This window comes from Sciurus vulgaris (assembly GCF_902686455.1).
Source record: "Sciurus vulgaris genome assembly, chromosome: 16".
Classification (NCBI taxonomy): domain Eukaryota; kingdom Metazoa; phylum Chordata; class Mammalia; order Rodentia; family Sciuridae; genus Sciurus; species Sciurus vulgaris.
Window position 1 is genome coordinate 23,241,808 of NC_136477.1, and position 21,344 is coordinate 23,263,151.

At 39.9% G+C, this 21,344-nt stretch overlaps 2 protein-coding genes across 5 annotated transcripts in view; one reads left to right on the plus strand and one right to left on the minus strand.

The window, feature by feature from the left end:
- Positions 1–8,494: 8,494 nt before the first annotated feature.
- On the minus strand, positions 8,495–10,326 carry LOC306645964 (uncharacterized protein; the record flags this gene model as incomplete). Its single annotated transcript, XM_079114181.1, has 2 exons — positions 8,879–10,326; positions 8,495–8,630 (listed from the first exon to the last, which is right to left on the minus strand). Exons 1-2 carry the CDS (start codon positions 9,154–9,156, stop codon positions 8,495–8,497), a joined length of 414 nt encoding a protein of 137 aa, XP_078970307.1. The 5' UTR covers positions 9,157–10,326.
- Positions 8,575–21,344, plus strand: part of CCDC13 (coiled-coil domain containing 13) — a 55,993-nt gene continuing 43,223 nt past the window's right edge. For all 4 annotated transcript variants that reach the window (XM_079114157.1, XM_079114154.1, XM_079114155.1 and 1 more), the window contains exon 1: positions 8,575–8,655. The gene's annotated coding sequence lies outside the window, so the exon portion shown is untranslated. The remainder of the gene's footprint in view (positions 8,656–21,344) is intronic.

A 21,344-nucleotide genomic window follows, 5' to 3' on the forward strand; every position in this document is an offset into this window, starting at 1 on the left:
CTTATACTTCTATTTGATGTGTCACTTTAGCTTTTAACTGATAGGCTTTGACTCCCTCCCAACCATGTATCCCATGCCTTCTTTCTCCTTACCTTCAATTTTTGTTAATTGTTTCATTTCTACATTGTGGGAATATATAATGTTAACTTTCTGTTCTGCCATATGCACACTTCTTTCTCTTTTGGTTCTATAATTTATTCAAAATTGACAGACAGTAATCTCGGTTGGCAGAAATTAATGATTTAATAGTTTCCTCAAGAAAGACATGGAAAAAACCTAAATTTTTGCATGTTTAAACATGTTTATCTATAGCCTTTACACAGTAAAAACAATTTAGATATAAAAATTCTTAGTTTACATTTTTTCTTGGGAATGTGGAAAATATTGACATAGAGAGGCCTAAATCTTATAACATTTCCCTAAAGAGATTTTCTTTTTTGCTTAGCTGCTCAAGAAATTCTTTAGTCAGTCCAAAAGCTTCAATAATACTAGTCTTGGTGTTGATGTTTCTGGGTTAATGTTCTCCATGTTTGCAGAAAATTGTCATTTTACTAGATAAGTACACTGTCGATTTTGTTTAAATATTAATTTGAGAATCATTTTTCTAGACAAATGGCAGAGGATCATGAGAGAATAAAGGTGAAGTGTTGGGATGATAATGAGCATTATATGGTCAAGAAAATAAATGGGAGTGCTTGCCTGAAGGAGGGAATGGTGAATAAGTTGGATGGATAGGGTGGAAGTTCTTGAAAGTAGCTCAGGTGGCTATGAGGAAGTGTTTTATTGAATGCGATCTGGGTTCCCAGTCTGCCACTTCTAACCTAACAGCCATGGTTTTCTCATCTGTGAAATGGGGATAAGATCAGTGGCTTAAGAGTGTTGGGATTAAATAAAAGTAGTAAGTGTAAAGGGCTTAACACAGCATGTGATACAGTCTCAGTTGATGGTTGCTGTTACCATTGTTACTGGGTTAGAAGGAATGCAGCAGCATAGGAGAAATGGGCCTGTCCTCTCAGCATTTAAAGTGCAAGAGGGAAGTCAGATGTTAAATAAGTGATTACAATAAATCATATTGACTACTAGGTACCAGATGCAATGGGAACATCTGATTAAGGGACTTATACCAGGGTTGGGGTTGGAAGAGGTCTCCCCAAGAAAGCAGTGTTCTACTTTAAGGAGATGGTATGTTGATTTTCAATGAGAATTAGATTTCTTGGCTTAATGTTGGATGTCAGAGCATTGGTGGATTCAGTATGTTTTTGTTGAATTATTTAGAGTAAGTTTTGGGTATTTTACATTCACAGTCCTATTAACCCTAGAAAAAAATTAGACTTGACCCTCCACATCTGCAAGCTCCATTCGTGGATTCAACTAACTGTAGATTGAAAATGTTCAGAAAGAAAAATTGTGTTGTACCGAACATGTACAGATTCTGTTTTCTTTTCACTAAATAATGCAATGTAACAACTATTTATATAGTGTTTACACTGTTAGTATTATAATTAATCTAGAGACAACTTATAGGAGTATTCCCATAGGTTATATGCAAATGCTATGTGAGTTTATATAAGGGACTCAACAATCTAAGAATATGGGTATTCACAGGGGATCCTGGAACCTCTCTGCTGAGGTTACCCAGAGATGACTATACCCATTTCTAGTTCCTAGTTTCTGAGCAACAGTGACATCTGGTGATGATATTTGGAATTTGCGTCCCTAAGTATATGGTTTTCTTTATCAAAGAGCCAGAATTTTGGGGTGGCCCAGACCCACCATGAGAGGACTGATCCACATAGGCCACGCCTTTTATCTCACAGATGAACCTGCTCAGATAGTTCAAGGAAGTTCAAAATTAGGCTCTATCCCATGTAAATCTATATAGCTCTAGCTACCTAATAGCTACGAGGCCAAAACAAAGCTGAATGAACGTAAAAGTATTTTGAAGTTATCAAATAGCAGGACTGTCAATAACTTTATGTGCTTGTTCTGTTTGAGAGCTCTTCAAATTTAAAAGAGGAAACCTAACATGTGCTAGCCTTGACTGGATTGCTATTTTCCCAGTGAATGCTTTAACGTGGGATCAGTGCAGGGAAGAACCAGCCCTGCTCATGCAGCAGTTTCCTTCTTAAAGAGACTGCATAAATTATGGATTCAGTTTCTGAAATTAATTTTTTATTTGAAATTTTACAGAGGGAGAGAAACTCCCCCCACCTTAAACACTAAGAAGAGGTGAAAGAATTTGTTCTTAGCAAGACCAAAGTGAGACAAATTTCTCCTAAATTCAGCAGTGATAAATGGATCTAGAATAGAGATCAGCATCTAACTTGTCCTTGGAGGAACCCAGGATCAAGTCCTCTCTATAGTATTCTGAGCTTTTATAACATTGTTTTTTTTTTTTTTTTTTCCTATCCCCAGTGCAACTGAGTGAATTTATGTCAATGATGTTTAATCTCACCTCATCTCCTACCATATTTACTTTCTTCCCTGCTGGTGACCCTTCCTAGATCACTCATTCTGTCAGCAATCCCTCCCTCTTTCACTGTTATCTGCTGGGCATCTTTCCTTCCAACCATTCTTTTATCATTAAGCCAATCACCAAGTCCTATCAATTTTTCAATAGCAGAGTCTCTCTCATCAATGAGATTTGTCCCTTTTCCTCTCCCTGATGCCATCACTTTAAAACCTAGGCCCTTCACCTGTTTCTGCCACCTACTGCTAGTCAATATTTCTAAGAAGGAAGCTGAGGAGGTCTCACATACATACGCTCTTTACTGTGAAAATGGTAAACACAAGTAAGTGCATGAAAGCTTGGGGACCTCATCAACAGGAGAGAAACTGCTAATTACTGAGATCAGGCGACTCATCCAAATGTTTTGAAAGACTGGCATGAGCCAAGAACGAAACTGAGAAACTAGGGAGGAAAATTATATTACTAACCCATTGTGCTGAAGCCTTGGTGGAAAGCCAGGGTGGATCTCGTCCATCAGGGAGTCCTTTGGAACTAAGGATTGTTGACTCTTGGCAGAACATTGAGTGTTTTAATAAAAGTCAACATGATGACTGAGATCACCATATATATAAACCATCTTAGAAGAGCTTCATGAGTAAAATAAGACTTGTGGCCAAAATGATGTTAGGCTAAAACACAAAATGTGCTGGGGAGTCTGTTGGAGGCTAGTGGCCAACAAAGCCCAAATCTATTGCAGGATGTCCATCAAGAAGGGCCTTGAGGGACTGGGGTTGTGGCTCAGTGGTAGAGCACTTGCCTACCATGTGTGAGGCACTGGGTTCGATTCTCAGCACCACATATAAATAAATGGAGTAAAATGAAGGTCTATCAACATGTAAAAACAAAACAGAACAAAACATATATATATATATATATATATATATATATATATATATATATATATGAATGACTTGAGCCTGGAATAAATAAGCATTTTTAATCTATGTGGGTTCATAAGTGTTCAGTGGAATAAGTTAATCAGGCTTAACCCTGGGCCAAAAATAAGGCTGTCTTAATTTCAGCTCATATTACCTTTATGATGACTCTGGGCTTCATGAGTGTCTGATTATGAGAAGGGAGAAGCTCTGGATATGGGTCACAAAAACTGAATATGGACTAGTGGCTTAGTGTTCCTGGTTTACCTGTCATCGCTTAATGTCATGACTAAAGTATAGCCCAAAAAGACACTCATAGTGTAAAGACCAAATTGTATTTTGGACCTGCAAAGCTGAGATTCAGAATGGAGAACTCTGAAACCAGGTCAAATGGGACCTTGGTTTTAAGCTGCAGCACTTCCAATATGAGCAAAACAGTTAAATCTGTAGTAATACAGATAAAATGTCTTACTACTAAAATAATATAGATAACTGATGAGCAGTTCAGTTTGCAAAACACTTTCATGACCTATTTGATTGGGATAATAATGAGAATATTGCTATTTATGAAGGAAATTGAAGTTTGTGATTTGACTGAAAGTTAAAATCCAACTATTCCTTCTGACTTTGTTCAATTCAGTTTTATTTCTGATAGTAAGTAGATTATATTATATTAGATTATATTGTTTATTTGTAGGAAAGAATATAATTTCAGTGAGGGGAACTCTATTCGGTGACCCTATTATCTTTAAGATGATAAATAAGCATGGATAAAGGTGTTATGGGGAACTGAGAAGAATCTGTTTTAGGAATTAGAAAAAGTAGACCTATGCAAAAAGAGGCTCAGTTTATTAACAAAAAATATTGCAGTAAATATACACAACATAAAATTTGCCATTTTGACCATTTTTAAGCATCTAATTCATCAAAACTAAGGATACTTATAACACGGTACAGCTATCACCATTAGCCACCCTTAGAATTTTTCATCATCCCAAATTGCCTGGGCTTCACACTAACTCTCCAATTTCTCCTCCCCGACTCCCCATGACCTCTTTTCTGCTTTTTCTCTATGAATTTGTCCATTCTAGATAGATATGTAGGTGAATAATAAAATATTTGTCCATTTGTGCCTGGCTCATTTCACCTAACATAAGATTTCAAGGTTCATGTTTTAGCATATATCAGAATTTCATTCATTTTTAAGGCTGAATAATATTCCAGTGTGTGTGTATATCACATTTTGTGTATCCATTCATCTACTGGAACACTTGGGTTGCTTCCACCTTTTGGCTATTGTGAATACTGCTGCTATGAACACTAGTATACAAATACAGTCATGGGTCACTTAATGACAGGGATAAATTCTGAGAACTGTATTGTTAGTTGATTTTGTCATTGTGTCTAGTCCCTCCAAAAAACAATTTAGCAATTTCTTATAAAACTAAATATGTGCCAGGTGTGAGGACACATGCCTTTTATCCCAGCTACTCAAGGCTGAAGCAGGAGGATCCAGTTTGAGGCCAGCCTGGACAACATAGCAAGATAACCCATCTCAAAAGAAAAGAAAAACTAATTATGCATTTGTGATATAGTCAGCAACCGCTCTTTTAGGCATTTATTCCACAACAGTGAAAACATGTTCACACAAAAACCTGAACATGTATAATCATAACAGCTTAATTTTAACTGTCGCAAACTGAAAAGAGTCCAATGTGCCTCAATGGACATAGTTATGAGCGCACAATAGAGCAATTCTTGTGCTATTTATTAAGTGTTCAGTTTATTTACTGATGGTGGATATGTGACCATATGCATGACAAAACTATAGAACTAAACACAAAAATGAATACAGTAAAATTATGGAAATATAAATAAGATCAGTGGATTTTATCAATGTCAGTATCCTGGTTGTGATATTGTACAATAGTTTTGCAAAATGACACCATTGGTTAAACTTGTAAAGTGTACAAGAGATCTCTATGCTGTTTTTTATAGCTGCATGTGAATCTATAATAATCTCAATAAACATTTCAGATTTAAAAGCAAACAAGAGCAGTGTCCTACAAGTATTTCTGATAAGAGAAACAGAAAGTAGGCTGGGATTAACAAACATCTGGACAGTCTACCAGAGGAAGTTCATGGTGACCTAAAATCCCTTGGCTTCCTGGATGATAAAACATAAGTTTATAAACTAAAGAAAATTCTCAAGAGACTAAAAATTGGCAGAAAAATATTGGTGGGAAAGCCTCAGTACTAGCTGTGGGAAGATAACATAAAGAAAAGTCACCCCTGATTTCATAAGAATGGGTTACTGGAATATCCTTGTCAAAAGGAATTCTTGACAGGCCACTGTGGCACATACCTGTAATCTGAGCAAATCGGGAGGCTGAGGCAGGAGGATTAAGTTCTAGGCCATCCTGAGCAATTCAGTGAGAACCTATCTCAAAATTTAAAAAAAATTTTTTAGGTGTCAACGGATCTTTTATTTTATTTATTATATGTGGTGCTGAGTATTGAACCCAGGGCCCCACAGATGCCAGGCAAGCACTCTACCACTGAGCCACAACTCCAGTCCTCAAAAAATTTTTTAAAAGCTGGAGGAACTGGGAATGTAGCTCAGTGGTAAAGTGTCCTGCAGGCAGGGGGATCCTTTGATTGTTGGAGCAAATGTTACCAATTCCCTGCTTTGCAGACTTTATAATATGCATTCTAGAATGCCTATTCTGAAATTCTACAGCCTTAATTTTGTCATAGCACAATTAATGGAAACCTGGCTTTCAGCTGGCATGGTGTTTCCTCAGAAGCCCTTTAATGAAGATGCAGTACCAGACCACTACCAGCACTGCAGGTATAAACTCAAAAGTTTTCTGATAAAGGATGAACTATTGTACAATATCACAACTAGGATATTGACATTGATAAAATCCACTGATCTTATTTGTATTTCCATAATTTTACTGTATTCATTTTTGTGTTTAGTTCTATACAGTTTTGTCAGGCATATGGTCATTATCCCATGTGTTCATTATCCCATGCCACATAATACCCTTGTGGTCATGAGGTGAAGGAATGGTGCCCCATATAAAAGACCCTACCCCTTGATGCTCATATATATACCTAAATCCCACTCTCCATCTTGAGTCTTTGCTATTCTCACAGAAACCAAGGCAGTGCAAAGATCCACCCTTCAAACCCCAAATCTTGCAACCAAGTCAGGAAGATTTCAGACATGGCTTTCAGAGTAACAGAACATGAGTTTATTAAAGGGATACGAAAAGGGAAAGGGGACACTCTCAAGGGAGAGGGTAGGTCCTCTCAGAGGAAAGAGACAATGTGCCTCTCCTGCACTCCAATTTTATTGGGGATCCCAGAGAAGTTCTCAGAAAGTCCTGCCCAGGTCTACCTCTTGACTTTTGACTGACAGCAAGGTGACACTTTCAAGTACCCACTGCCATGGCAACTCTAGGTCACTTTGGCCCATGCTGACCAGTTCTAATTGGATTCTAAACCATATGTTCTTACAGATTTTAAATTAGGAGGAATTATCCTTATCTGTCAGTTTCAGTATCTGGTCACAAAAGTCTCCCCCTTTAGGGTAACTGGGTTCCTCTTATCAACATTATTTTGGGTCTGCATTTCTCCTCCAGTGAATGGATAGTTTGCTGAGGAATGTGACATTTCCTATTCACTTAGGCCACGCAGGGTTGCAGGTAAGTTGCTTCTTGAAAAAGAAAACGTGGGAGTCAGCACAGTGGGCCCATTTTATAGAATTGTGTTCCCACCATCCTCCTCTCTGTCCCTTAATACTCACATGTAAATTGCAGGTCTCTCACCCTCAGCTTAGTAGGCAAGCAACTGGAGATCAATCAGAAAGACCTGTTCATCCTTTATCAGAAAATCTTGAGTTTATACCTGCAGTGCTGGTAGTGGTCTGGTACTGCATCTTCATATGGAGAAAAAAAGAAAAATGGTTTTGAGAAATATGAAAATTTTCAAATTATAGAGGCCTGGGTAAATATTTGGAAATTCCCCTTGAATCATCTTTCCTAGAAATTTGCCTCTGAGCCCTGTAGGTTCCTGAAATATAGGAGTTTTTTTTTTTTTTTTTTTTTTTTTTTTATTGGAAAGTGCCTTTTCAGAAACTACAAGTCTTTACCTCTATGAAAATAAACCAAGTTTGTTATTTTCAAATCATCTAGAGTGCAAAAAATAAAAACAGCACTGCAATTCCACTACAGAAATAAAACCACTTTAAATCATTATGTTTCAGTCTTGGTTTTGTGCCTAGTTTGAAAAAAAAAATTATTTATTTAGCATACTATTTTGTTACTTATTTTTGTTTTTTTCTTTTCACTCTCCATCATAATATAACCTTAGAAGGATATGGAAAACAACCCCCAGGGAGAAAAGGGTCCATGAGAAAGAAGGAAAAGAATGGGCTCTGGATTTCACCATTTCCCAGCAACCATGGGCTTTTTTTGAGCCCAACAGGCACATTCTGCTGATTCAAGTCTAACTGAACCCCATAAAACTCAGACCCCTATTGTAACCAGTTGCCATTTTCTCTCTTGAAAATGCCCTTCAGGTGCTTAATAAAGCATCACTGATCCATCGAGGACTGTCCCCTTTTCGTTTTCTTTTGCTTTCGACCTTTCACCACCTTGTTTTACACTTTTCAAAAATATTCTGAATGGCTACATAAATTTCATGGTGAAATCGTCCACTTTCCAACTTCCTTGCAGGACAGCAGGATGTGCACCTCTGAGCAGAAGGTCACAAAATCTTTCTAAAAAGCACACTTGAGGCCCTGAGCTGTGAGGCAGGCATGTAATCCCAACTACTCTGGGAGGTTGAGGCAGGAGGATTCCAAGTTGGAGACCAGCCTGGACAACTTAGCCAGACCTTTTCTCAAAGGAGTGGGGACATATTGAGCTAGGTCCCCTGGGTTCAAACACAAGTACAACAACAACTAAACAAACAAAAAACAAAAAAAGTAAATCCACTTAAGAAAATTTAAAGTCTCAAAGACCCGACGACCTCTTACATCCAGTTTACCGCGCCTATTTCCATACCACCTCAACCTGGGGCCGCAGCGCCTCTGCCACTTTCAGGACTTTAAGGGCTCTCTCGGGGACCGTAGAGACGTGATAACGTCATAAGTGCGACGTCGCTGGTTTCCTTGGTGACGGTTGCCAGGGCAGCGCGTGCAGGCGTCCGGACGAGGTGACGAAGCGGCGGCGACCCTAGAAGGGAGAGGCAGAGACCGCTGTGAGTGCGGGGGAGGGCGGCAGGACCGGGGCCGAGCCCGGAGAGCTCGCAGCCGCCGGGGGCAGGACCCAAGCCCGAGCGCACACGCTGGCCCGACCCGCCGGCGCGGAGCGGAGTGTCTTCCCTCCGTCCTGTGAATCTTCACCTACGCCCCGTCCCCGCCCCCGGCAGACAGATTTTCCGCGCGGTACAAGGGTTAGTGAGGCGCAAAGGGGTCGCCTACCCAGAGTCACATAGTGGGTGGTATAGGAAGAACTCAAACTCAGGTCCGCCCGACCAGCGGTCTCTTCCGCTCACTGCCAGGAGCAGTCTCCCTCGCACCGAGGGGCGGAGCGGGAACTGCAGGTCGCGTTGGCATCCAAGCCCCGCCTCTCTCGGTCCTCCCTCCAGAGTTAGCCCTGACAGGCCGGGAAGAGGGACTCCGCGGGACTGCAGCCCGGCGAACTGGACATCTCCACCCGACTCCTGTAGGCCTTGTCCGGCAGCGCGTAAACGAGGCATCTTGAGGCGTCACCCTGTCACCCCTGGGAATATCAAAGAGAACATAGTTTTAAAAAAAACAAGACAGGGAGGGAAAAGAGAAAAGAAAAGTAAACGGCAGGCTGGAGGGGCAAGGAAAGTGGGTACCTGCAAGGTACTCAGTCCTTTGCTGGTCCCTGTCCCTTATGCACTGAACAGCCTCAAGAGCTTGTGTCTCCATAGGACTCCTAAGTGGATATCACTCTCCCCACCCCAAGGCTCTAAGACCTTTCTGAGCGGAGAGTTCTTTCTCTGCAGCTTTGGCTTTAACTTTAAAGAAAGAAATTAACTATTTCTTAAAGCAATTTTAGATTTACAAAATTATTGAACAGAAAATATTTTGCATATATATTCTCCACCCCCATTTCCTTCCTTGTTAACAACCTCTTGCACAGGTGCGGTGCATTTGTTGACCATTGATAAACTTACATTGATAACATTATTAACTAAATATCCACAGTTTATATTAGTGTTCTTTTTTATTTTGCATAGGTCTATGGGTTTGGATAAATGTCCAATGCCATGTATCTATCATGAAAGTATCACACAGAAGAGTTTCACTGCCCTAAAATCCCTTATGCTCCACAGTTCATTCTTTCACCCCAACCCCAACCTCTGGCAACCACTGATCTTTTATTTCTCTATAATTTTACCTTTTCCAGGTGTCATATAGCTGCAATCAAACAGTATGTTCTGATTAAATTCCTTTTGTGTCTTTTCATGACCTGATAACTCAGTTTTCACCACTGAACAATATTCCTTTGTGTTTACCTATTCACCTATGGGAGTACTTCTTGGTAATTTCAGATTTGGGATAATGCTGAATAAAACTGCTGTGAATGTCTCATGTGAAGATTTTTCTATGGAGTAGTATTCAACTCATTTGGGTAAATATGGTCATATGAGAAGTCTTTAGCTATGAAAACAACTGTCATACTGTCTTCCAAAGTGGCTATTTTGCATTCCCACCAGGAATAAACAAGAGCTCTACTGTTACTTCATATCCTTGTCAGCATTTGATGGTATCAGTGTTCTAGATTTTGACCAGACCAAAAGATACGTAGCAGTATCTCGTTGTCGTTTTAATTTGCATTTCCTAATAAACTGTGATATGGAGCATCTTTTCATGTGCTCATTTGTCATGAACATATCTTCTTTGAGGTGTTTGTTCGGAACTTCTGACTTTTTAACAATTTGTTTTCTTATTAAATTTCAAGAGGGTTTTTTGTGTATTTTGGATACAGTTCTTCATTAGATATGTGTTTTGCAGATTTTCTTACATTCTGTGACTTTTCTTAACAGTATTTCATTTTCTTAACAGTGTCTTTTGCAGAGAAGTATTTTTTAACATTAATGAAGTCCATCTTATCAATTTTTTCATGGATCATGCTTTTGGTTTTGTGTTTGCGTTGCCAAATCCAAGGTGACCTAGATTTGCTCCTATATTATCTTCTAGAAGTTTCATAGTTTTGCACATTTAGGTATATGATATATTTGGAGTTCATTTGGGGGTGGGTTGGTAATGGATATTGCACCCAGGGACACTTCACTGCTGAGCTACATCCTTAGCCCTTCTTATTTTTTTTAGACAGGGTCTCAGTCTCACTAAGTTGCTTAGGGCCTCTCTTAGTTGCTGAAGCTGGCTTAAAATTAGATCCTCTTGCCTCACCCTTGTAAATCGCTAGGATTACAGTAGTGTGCCATTGTGCCCAGCTTGAGTTAATTTTTGAGATAGGTCTATGTCTAGATGCATTTTTTTTTTGCATGTGAATGTCCATTTGTTTCAGTACCATTTGTTGAAAAGTCTCTGTTTTCTCCATTGGACTGCCTTTTCTTCTTTGTCAAAGACCTGTTGTCTATGCTTATGAGGGTCTACTTCTGGGCTCTATTTGGTTCCATAGATTTATATGTCTGTTTTCTCACTGATGGTACATTGTCTTAATTAATATAGGTTAAGAGTAATTCTTGAAGTCTGCTCTTCTTCAATATTATGTTTGCTATTCTGGGTCTTTTGCTTTTCCATATATACTTCAGTATCAGTTTATTGCCATCCAAAAAGTAACTTGCTGGGATTTTGATTGCAGTTACATTGAATCTGTAGATCAAGTTGGGAAGAAAAGACATCTGGACAATCATGATTCTTCCTTTCCATGAATATGAGAGACCTATATGTTTAGTTTTTTTATTTCTTTTCTAGATTTTCATATTTTCCTTCATATAGATCTTGTACATATTTTATTAAATTTATACCTATTTAAATCTTTTTATGCTAATATAAATAATGAGTTTTCATTTCAATTTCTAATTGCTTATTGCTAGTACATAGAAAGGCATTTGACTTTTGTACATCTGAAACCTTGATATATTTGCTTAACTTTATGAGTTTGCTTATTGGCTCTTCAGAATTTTCTACATAATCATGTCATTTGTGGATAAGCGAGTTTTATTTCTTCTTTCTCAATTTATATATCTTTTATTTCCTTTTCTTGTTTTATTCTATTAGCTAAAACTGCTAACATGATGTTGAATAAGAATGAATAGAAGGGACATCTTTGCCCTGTTTTAAGTCTTAGGGGGAGGCATCTAGTTTCTCACCATTAAGTATAATAGTATAGTAGCAGCTATAGGGTTTTGTTTTTGTTGTTTTGTCGTTGTTTTTTTTTTTTTTTTGTTTTGTTTTGTTTTTTTGTTTGTTTGTACTGAGGATTGAACTCCAGGGCAGTTTACTACTGAAATCCATCCCCACCCTTTTTTTTTTTTTTTTTTTTTTTTTTTGAGTCATAGTCTTGCTACGTTGTTCAACTTGTGACTCTCTTGTCTCAGCCTCCCAAGTCACTGGGAATACAGGTGTATACCACTGGGTCCAGCTGCAGATGTTCTTTATCAAATTGAGAAAGTTCCCCTCTTTCCCTATTTTGCTTAGGGTTTTTGTCATGAATGGTATTGGATTTTGTCAAATTCTTTTATTGTATCTATTAATACAATCCTGATTTTTCTTCTTAGCCTGTTGAAGTAATGGATTACATTAATTGATTTTCTAATGTTGAACAAACTTTGAATACCTAGAATAACCCCTACTTGGTTATGGTGTATAAGTCTTCTTATATCTTCTTGGAGTCAATTTGGTAACATTTTTAAAGGACTTTTCCATCTATGTTCATGAGAGCTATTGGTCTATAATTCTTTTCTTATAATATCTTTGTTTTGATATTAAGTTAATGTGGCCTCATAGAATGAGTTAGAAAATATTCTGTTTCTATTTTCTGGATCAGATTGTAGAAAATTGTAGAAAATTGATATTTTCCTGAAATGCTTGGTAGATTCACTTATGAAACATCTAGGTCTGATGTCTTCTGTTTTAGAAGGTTGTTATTAATTTTATTTGCTTCTTAGATATAAATCTATTTAGATAATCTGTTTCCTTGTATAAATTTTGGTAGATTATATCCATTTCACCTAGGTTATATAGGCATCAAGTTGTTCTTTCACTATTATTTTAATGTTCATGGAATCAGTAGTGATGGTCCATCTTCCATTTCTGATAGTAATTTGTGCTGTTTTTCTGTTTGTTTGTTTGTTTGTTTGTTTGTTTGTTTTTGTCTTAGTTTTGAAGGATTGGAGGGGTAACTTGGCTATGGGTTTATCAATTTTATTGATCCTTTCAAAGAACCAACTTTTGGGTTTTTTTTCACTTTATTGTTTTCCTGTTTCCTATTTCACTGATTTTTGGCTCTGACTTTTTAAAAATATTTCTTAGATGTTGATCGACCTTTATTTTATTTATTTATTTATATGTGGTGCTGAGAATCGAATCCATTGCCTCACACATACCAGGCAGTTGCTCTACCACTGAGCCACAACCCCAGCCTTGGATCTGATTTTACAGTTTCTTTTTTTCTGCTTATTTTGGATTTCATTTGCTCTTCTTTTTCTGGTTTCCTATGGTGGAATCTTAAATGACCAATTTCAACCTTTCACCCCTTCTAATATGTATATTCAATGCTATAAATTTCCTTCTAAAGCACTGTTTTCATGGCATTACACAAATTGATAGGTTGTTATTTTCATTTAGTACAGGATGTTTTAAAACTACTCTTGACACATCTTCTTTGACTTATGTGTTATTTAGAAATGTGTTATTTAATCTTCAAATACTTGGGAATTCCCAGCCTTTTTTCTGTTATTAATTTCTAGTTAATTCCATTCTGGTCAGTGAGCATACTTTGTATGATATCTTTATTTGTTAAGATTTGTTTTACGTACAGAATATGGTCATCTTGTGAATGTTCCATGTGAGCTTGAGAAGAATATGTGTTCCGCTGTCATTGAACGAAGTGTTTTATAAATGTCCATTGGTTCCAGTTGTTTGATGGTGTTCTTTTATTCAAGTATCTTTACTCTTTTCTGCCTGCTGCAAATGTTACACTTTTGATATTGTTCCACCATTCTTGGATATTTTCTTCTGGGTTTTGTCTATCCTTGTTTTTCATTGTTTTTCCTCATTGCATTTCAGTTCTGGAAGTTTCTTTTGACCCATCTTCAAGCTCACTTATTCTTCTTCACCATTGCAAGTCCAGTGATGAGCTCATCAAAGGCATTCTTCATTTCCTTTAGAGTTTATTTGATTTCTAGAATTTCCCTTGTATTCTCAGTTTTTGTTGCACTTTTTATATTACCCATCTGTGTCTGCATGTTGGTCACCTTCTCCATTAAAGCCTTTAGTCTATTAATCATAGTTATTTCAAATTTCTGATGTGATAAGTCCCATAATTTCCTTCATATATTCCGGTTCTGATGCTCTCTTTGTCTCTTCAGACTGCTGTTTGTTTGTTTTGCCTTTTAGCATACTATATAATTTTTTAGTGAGATCCAGACATGATCTATGAGGTAAATTGAACTGTGGTAGACAGGTCTTTAGTGTGAGGTTTTATGTTTATCTGGCTAGGAGTTGCTATAGCTGTGGTGTCAGAGACTAAAATTTCCTCTTGTGTTCTTGTTTCTGTCTCCCCTCTTGTGTGGATTTTCTAGGAACTCCTTAAATGGAATCCAAGGCCTATGGCTCTTTAAAGGCAGCCCTGTTACACAGGAATCCTATTGATGTGGTGATAAAGTGTGGAGGAAGTGGGAGCATTCTGTTGTCCTATGAGGAGATCCTCGGTCCTAGTGAGCCTGAGTTGGGTGCGTTCCCTTCTCAGATCTGTTAGGTTTTGGAAAGCCCCAGTCAACTGGACTCTGATAAAATAGTATCCCTTAAAGGTAGGCCTTCTTAAGGAGAACAGAGAGCTCTAGGCACGTTTCAAAATGGTTACTTTACCCTTCTCCCTGCAGAAGTGTGATGGAGTTTTCCTCTACATTCACAATGAGAAACTGGTAAGATTCATGAAAGTATGAGAACCTCCTAAGACTAGACCCCTCCAAGTTTTGAACTCAAGGTCGTCTGCACTGAGCCTCAAGCAAGTCATCAACTACAATTCAAGTGCCCTAGATACTGGCTCTAGCTGTGAGCTTCTGTTCCTTATAAGTTGTGATTCTCTGCATGCACTTGTCTCCAGTTTTCAGCTCAGATTGCCCTATACCTCAGTTCTCTGATGAATCCAAGTTCTATTGATTTTCCCTTTTTTCAGCTTTTTTCTTGTTTTGAGGATGGGAGTGACAACTTCTAAACTCTTTACATGCCATACCAGAGACCAGAAATTCTAGTAGCCTTAACTTTTGCACTTCTCTGAATCTCAGCTTATACTACTTAGGTCTAAAGCAAGTAACAAGACTGGACCATGCCCCAGAGCACCACAAGTAGAAGGCACAAATATTATGAAGATTGGTTTTAAGGAATTTTGCTTATCTAAGCATTTATGACAATTACTTAAAGATAGTCTCTTTATAGACATGATTACTTACCGATCGCCTTAGTCAACTACTAAGGATGGTGATCTAAAGAAAACCAAATTTATTACTTGCTCTGAAAATATTTACTGAACACCTATTGTGTGCCAATTATTGTCACAGGTGCTGAATACAGCCATGAATAAAATAGATAAAAATGTGTGTCCTCAGATAGCTTACTTGCTTGTGGGGAAAACAATGAATGGGTAAACTGTGTTATAAGTCAGGTGCAGAAAAGTACTATGAAGAAAACTAAGCCTGGGCATGGGAGAGAGAATGGGGAGGGGAGGGGAGGGGAGGGGAGGGGAGGGGAGGAGAGGGGAGGAGAGGGGAGGGGAGGAGAGGGGAGGCAGCATTAACTAGGATGATCAGGGAAGATGTCCCTGAGAAGAACCCTTTGAGTGGAGACCTATCAAGGTCAAGGAAGGAACATGTGACTAGCTGGAGATGAGTATAGAGGGAGCAGTCTGTGCAGAAGGCTGTGAGTTTGATGCATCCCTGATAATGAACTGGGATTTGGAAGGAGAGTCTGGTTACACTTAGCCCTGGTTTTGTGCTGAGATGGGCATGGTCTCACCCAGGAATTAGCAGGGTCACCTTGGCTAATGTGTTGAGACTAGACTGTGGGGTGGGGGCAAGAGTAGATACAGAGTCATGATTTAGGAAGCTGTGGTAATGGTCCAAGTAGACAGTGCTTCTTGGTCTAGGATGGTTGAGATGGAGAAGTGTCCAGCATCTAGGTATGTTTTGAAGGAAAAACCAAGAGAATTTGCTGATGGTTTGGATGGGCAAAAAATTAGTCTCTGCCATTGTTCATTTTTTGCCACAGGGCTTTTCACATGCTACCTCTCTCTGCCCGAAGTTCTTCTAGTTAGCTCCTGCTTGTGCATCAGGTCTCTGCTCATTTCACTGGGAAGTTCTCCTGGATTCCAGACTACGTCAGACCCCTGACAAAGAGTCTCAGCACCATATACCTTTCCTTCAGAACATCACCTTTCACTTTATACTTACTTTCATGGTAGTTTGATCAATGTCTGTCTCCCCTGCCAAACCGTAAGCTTCATAAAGACAGAGTTCTGTGTGTACTCTGTGTTGTACCAATAAATATTTGCAGAGTGATTCTTTGACCCACATTCTACGTGAGCTAATGGATCCAAGTTGAGTGCTTTTAGGGCTCTAAGATAAAAATTGCTGCTGTGGTTTCTTTATTCATTCATGACACAGATGCTAATTTAGTACCCAATGTGCACATATGCTGACTTGTCCTAAATGAGATTCAAAGATGAACACAGCCCTGTCTAGCTTCAGGCTGAGTAGAACGTGACCAAAAGTCTTCCAGTCACTTGTCTGGATTCCCCCAAATACAAATGACAAGTGCATCTTTGAACCTATTTTTGATGTGTGCTGCATTGTCATGAAATTATCAGGAACCAGGCAGGGCAAAGGCACACTTTGAAAAATTTAGCTTCAGTATTGTTATGTGCTTTTAAAAGGCAAACATTTTCCTTTCTGTATTCTGGAAATCTGTAGCCCCCACTGAGATCCTGTTGTCATTGACTTATAATTAAGATGCTTAGGTCGGGAGGCTGAGTGAGGCAGGAAGATCACAAGTTCAAAGCCAGCCTTAGCAAAAAGTGAGGCGCTAAGCAACTCAATGAGACCCATTCTCTAAATCAAATACAGAATAGACCTGGGGATGTGGCTCAATGGTGGAGTGCCCCTGAGTTCAATCCCCGGTACCCCCACAAAAAAAAAAAAAAAGAAAAAAGAAAAAAAAAGACGCTCAGAAAGAAGGGGGAAAATGTGGTTTGGGGTCCATTTCTGAAGAGTCCTTGGCCTCCATCCTCCCACTGCTCCTAACCACAGCTTCCTGTCTCCACAGTCTCTGCCCTGATCAGCTCCTTTGTTCAGACTCACACATCTGTCCTCATCTCTACCAGGTGACATCTATTCACCTCTATCTGCTCCCAGCTGTCTCTTCTTTCTTCATCTTCCCCTTCCTTCTTTCCCATACCCTTCTCATTCTACACCCTCTCTTCACACTTTTTCCACACCCTCGGTCTCAGCCACCTGAGGCTCCAATCCAGGCTTCCCTTTTGAGCTCAAACCCACCCAGGTAACGCTACACAACCTCCCCATGTGGAAGACCCAGGGTCTGAAGCCCAACAGTCTACCACCTTCCTTGCCTGCAGCCAGGAAACTGCTTCTCTACTAGAGTCCACCATATCCCCAGACACTCAAACCCAGGCCCCAGCCCTCTAGACTTCCCCTTCTCCTTTACATACCACTTCTGGTCCTTTCCATAGGGTGGCAGTTCCTGCTCCCTCGTCTTCATTTCCACTTCCACAGCTCCGAGTTTGGCCCACATTCATTCCCAGAAATCCCCTCCCAGGTAGACCTCCAGCTTCATGGAAGGCAAGTGTGATCTTGTGCTCTTGTGTGCACCCTCTGAACATCCCCAGCACCTCAGGAGGAAGTCCAGAGCTCCTCAAATCTCCGCCCCGCCCTCTGCCATCCTGAAACTTTCTCACACCACATTCTGTCTGCCAGTGCTCGTCTCCCAGCAGAAAAGCCCCTGCACCCACTCAGGTGCTCTTCCTCCTCCCTCTCTGCCAGGCTGAACTATCTGACAGGTGCTTGCCTCTCCTGTGGCATCCCTGCCCAGCCAGCCTCTCAGTGCACTTACCACCATTATTCTCACTCCCACTGGATATTTGACTCACCTGGGGAGCTTTAAAAACAGACAGATGCCCTTGCCACAACCAAGACCACTTAAATCCAAATCTCTAATGACTTCCTGCATAGCACAGAGCAGATGCCAATGCCCTGAGTGCTGGTCTGGTCCACAGGTGCCCTATCAGTGCAAGCACAACTGTCCATCTTCCAGAGGTTGGATTGGGCCAAGGACATCATTTTTCATAAGGTGATAAACACAGTAGTTTCCATGCATTCTCTCAATCCTTACAAACCTCTCCAGAAAGTTCATGATTATCATCCCACTTTACAGATGAGGAAACTGAAGCAAAGATACTAAGTAATTTTCCCACAGCACAGTAGACATCAAAGAAGTATTTGAAGGTTCTCCAGTGTCTTCAAGAGCAAATTGGAAATAGAAAAGGAAAAAAACTACAAGTTACTGTGTTGTTCATTCACTCGTTTACTTCTTCGTACCTTTTTTCCCCTCTCATTCTTGAGCACTGGCTACATTCATTCAGTGATAGTTCTGTAGACACTAATTAAGGGTCTATTCTGAACAAGATGCTCAGAATTAGTAAGCGAATAAAACATAAGGCCCTGCCTTTAAGAGGTCTCTTTGTAAAGGGAACATAAATAAAATTATAGGTAATTATAATAATAGAGGTGTAGTGATCAAGATATGTCCAAGAGATTCTGGGAGTCCACAGAGTGCCCCTAGGGGAATCCTAAAAGCTACGTGGGAGTTAGGGGAAAGGTAAATGACTGAGCCAAGAAGTGGGAGGAAGGCATCCTAGGCAGGGAGGTTGCAGAAGCAAGTCTGAGATGCCTCTGAGCATGGTCCTTAGCAAGAACCACCAACCCATGCATCTGCAATAGGAAATGAGGAAAGTGGGTGAATTCAGAAGGTATAAGAGAGAGAATCTTTATGTGCAATGATAATGGGAAGCTGATGTGCCAGATAAAGCATCCCAAAGTGACCAGGACAATGATTGAGTGGGAAGAACATACCCTGTTTAGCGGGAATTCCCTCTGCCTAGTGCCTACTGCCCATGTGAAACTATGGGCCAAGCAATGTCATATCTGGAAACTTTTATAAAAGAAGCTGCAAATATGGATTTAATTAAAATTTGTATATCTTTGAATGTCGGCAACAAAATCAAATCCTAACATAGAGCTCTGTGAGAGTTGAACAGAAATGTCTGTGGGATACATACAGCCTTCAGGCCAGCCAGAGTTTCCCCTGTGAATCCTGGCAGGGTCTCACAGAGGCAGAAGCCACTTAGATCTTGTTTTACAAAGGTCCCAGATGGTCGTGTACAGAATGGATTAAGGGGGTAAATGCATGACTCAGGTTGCTAGGGAGGAATCAAGTAGCCAGAGAGAAAGGACAGTCAGTCCTTGGACTATGCAGCTGGAGCAGACAGAAGAGGTGCAGGGGAGGTGACCCCGTGTCATGAGGCCATGTGAACAGAGGCTCCAGACAGTGGTGTTGTGGGGTTTGGTCGTTGTGGGCCCAGCAGCCAGGGAAGACTTTCTACTAGTGGGTCACAAGTGTCACTGTGAGAATCTGGATGTTGGGCAAAGAAGAGGAGGAAGGGAGTCCTCAAAAGAGACCAACAGAAAGGGAGAAATACCATTTGTATCAGTCCATAGTTGACAAAATGTTTTCACACTGCCCTTTGCATTTGCCCCTCACAGCAAGCACATCTGTGACCTCTATGCCATCATCTCCTGCTTACTGAAAAAGGACTCAGTCCTGGAGAGTTCTAGAAATCTTTTAGACACATAAAACTGGTTGAGAGCCAAGACCACCTTGAACTCCAGGTGCTGTCAGCTCAGGCCAACAGCATCCTATGCCCAGGCTTTACCCTCCAATGACTTCAGAATCCCTGGCATGGCACCCAGACCTCAGCACCTTCAGACTCCCTGGATGTCCCAGTACACAGCAGGAGTGGGAACCACTACTTTACACTCTAATTTGTTTTCCTGGCCTGCTTTGATTAAGAGTGATTATTAATAATAGTGCATCCCTTCACTTTCCAGTAATCCAGGAAGGTAACCCAGTTTGGAAACTGAAGGATAGGTTCTTTCCCTGTAATCTACAAAAAGGAGGGGAATCCCAAGATACATTTCTTTTTAAACTATATTAATTATATTTTCAAATAGAAGACTGAATAGGGTTTCTTCAATCTCTGGAAACATTTTCAGGTGAAATTCCTCTAAATCGAGTTGTGAACTAAGGGTTTATGATTCAAATCCAGCTCATTGCCTCTTTTTGTAAGACTGTTTTATTGGAACACAGCCATAACCATTTATTTACACATTGAATCCAGCTCCTTTCTGCTACAAGGGCAGAGTGTTAGTTGTGACAAAAAAAAAGATAGCCTACAAAACCTAAAATATTTACTGTCTGGCCCTTAACAGAAAAAGTTTGCTGATCCCTGCTAAAATTTACAACATGGAGTTCAATTTGCCTTAAATTTAAAACATGGAGTCCAGTTGTTGTGTTTACATTATATTCTTGGGTATCTCATCTTTTTGGACACACTGAGATGGCTGTGGCTATAACACTTTCAATAGAAACATTCCAGGGTTCCTCAAGTTCAAGGGTCTCCAAGACCACCTTTAGTTTCAGTGATTTTCTAGAACTCACAGAACTTAGACAAGCCCATTATATTATACTCAGTTATGCTTTATTACGGTGAAAGACTACAGATCAAAATCAGCAAAGGAAGAGAGCCAGAGTCCAAGAGATACCAGACACAACCTTCCAGTTGTCCTATCCCAGTAGAGTCATGCAGACAATGCTTATTCCTCCTAAAACCAATGCGTGACAACATGCAACAAATATTGCCAGCCAGGGATACTCATCTGAACACTGGTGGTCAGGGTTTTTATTGAGAGCTGGTCACAGAGGATTGACTGACCACTGGCATGGCTGACTGTGGTCAGTCATGGACTGTGGCCAATCAATGACAGTCAATCAATCTCCCGCCCCTCCAGCAAATACCATGCACTCAACCACATTCTTAGCATAGACTAACTGGAGTGTCCTAAGGACCCCAAGCAAAGAAAGATACTCTTAACCAGGCAGGATATTCCAAGGGCTAAGAGGTTATTTCTTAGCAGCAAGTCAAGGACCAAACCTTTCTTTGCAACATTCTCTAGGGATAGGGCCTGGGCATCAGTTTTTTAGATTGTGTCCTTGCAAATTCATTATGGAAGCAAGTTTAAGAACCACTGGGTATAGGCCGTGGGACCACGAGATAAGAGACAAGTATAGCAGGAAGGTATGGTTATAGCAGTTGAGGGCATGCTCTTTCTGGAGGGTCAGGAAAGGACATGGTATTAGTGCTGGAACAGGGAGACCCATCAAGATTTAAGCCTTAGGAAAGGGGGCTTGTGTAGGACAAAGGAGCAAGTGGGCACAATTAATTAGAACTTAGCATTAATGGAAGGGAAAAAAAGCTAGAAGGAGAGACTGAGGCTAAATCCTCCAAAGTTTTTAATGCTTTTGGACTTGGTTTTGTGGCTAATAAGCATCTATTACTTTTTTTGTTTTTGTTTGTTTTTTGCACAGAGGCATGTCA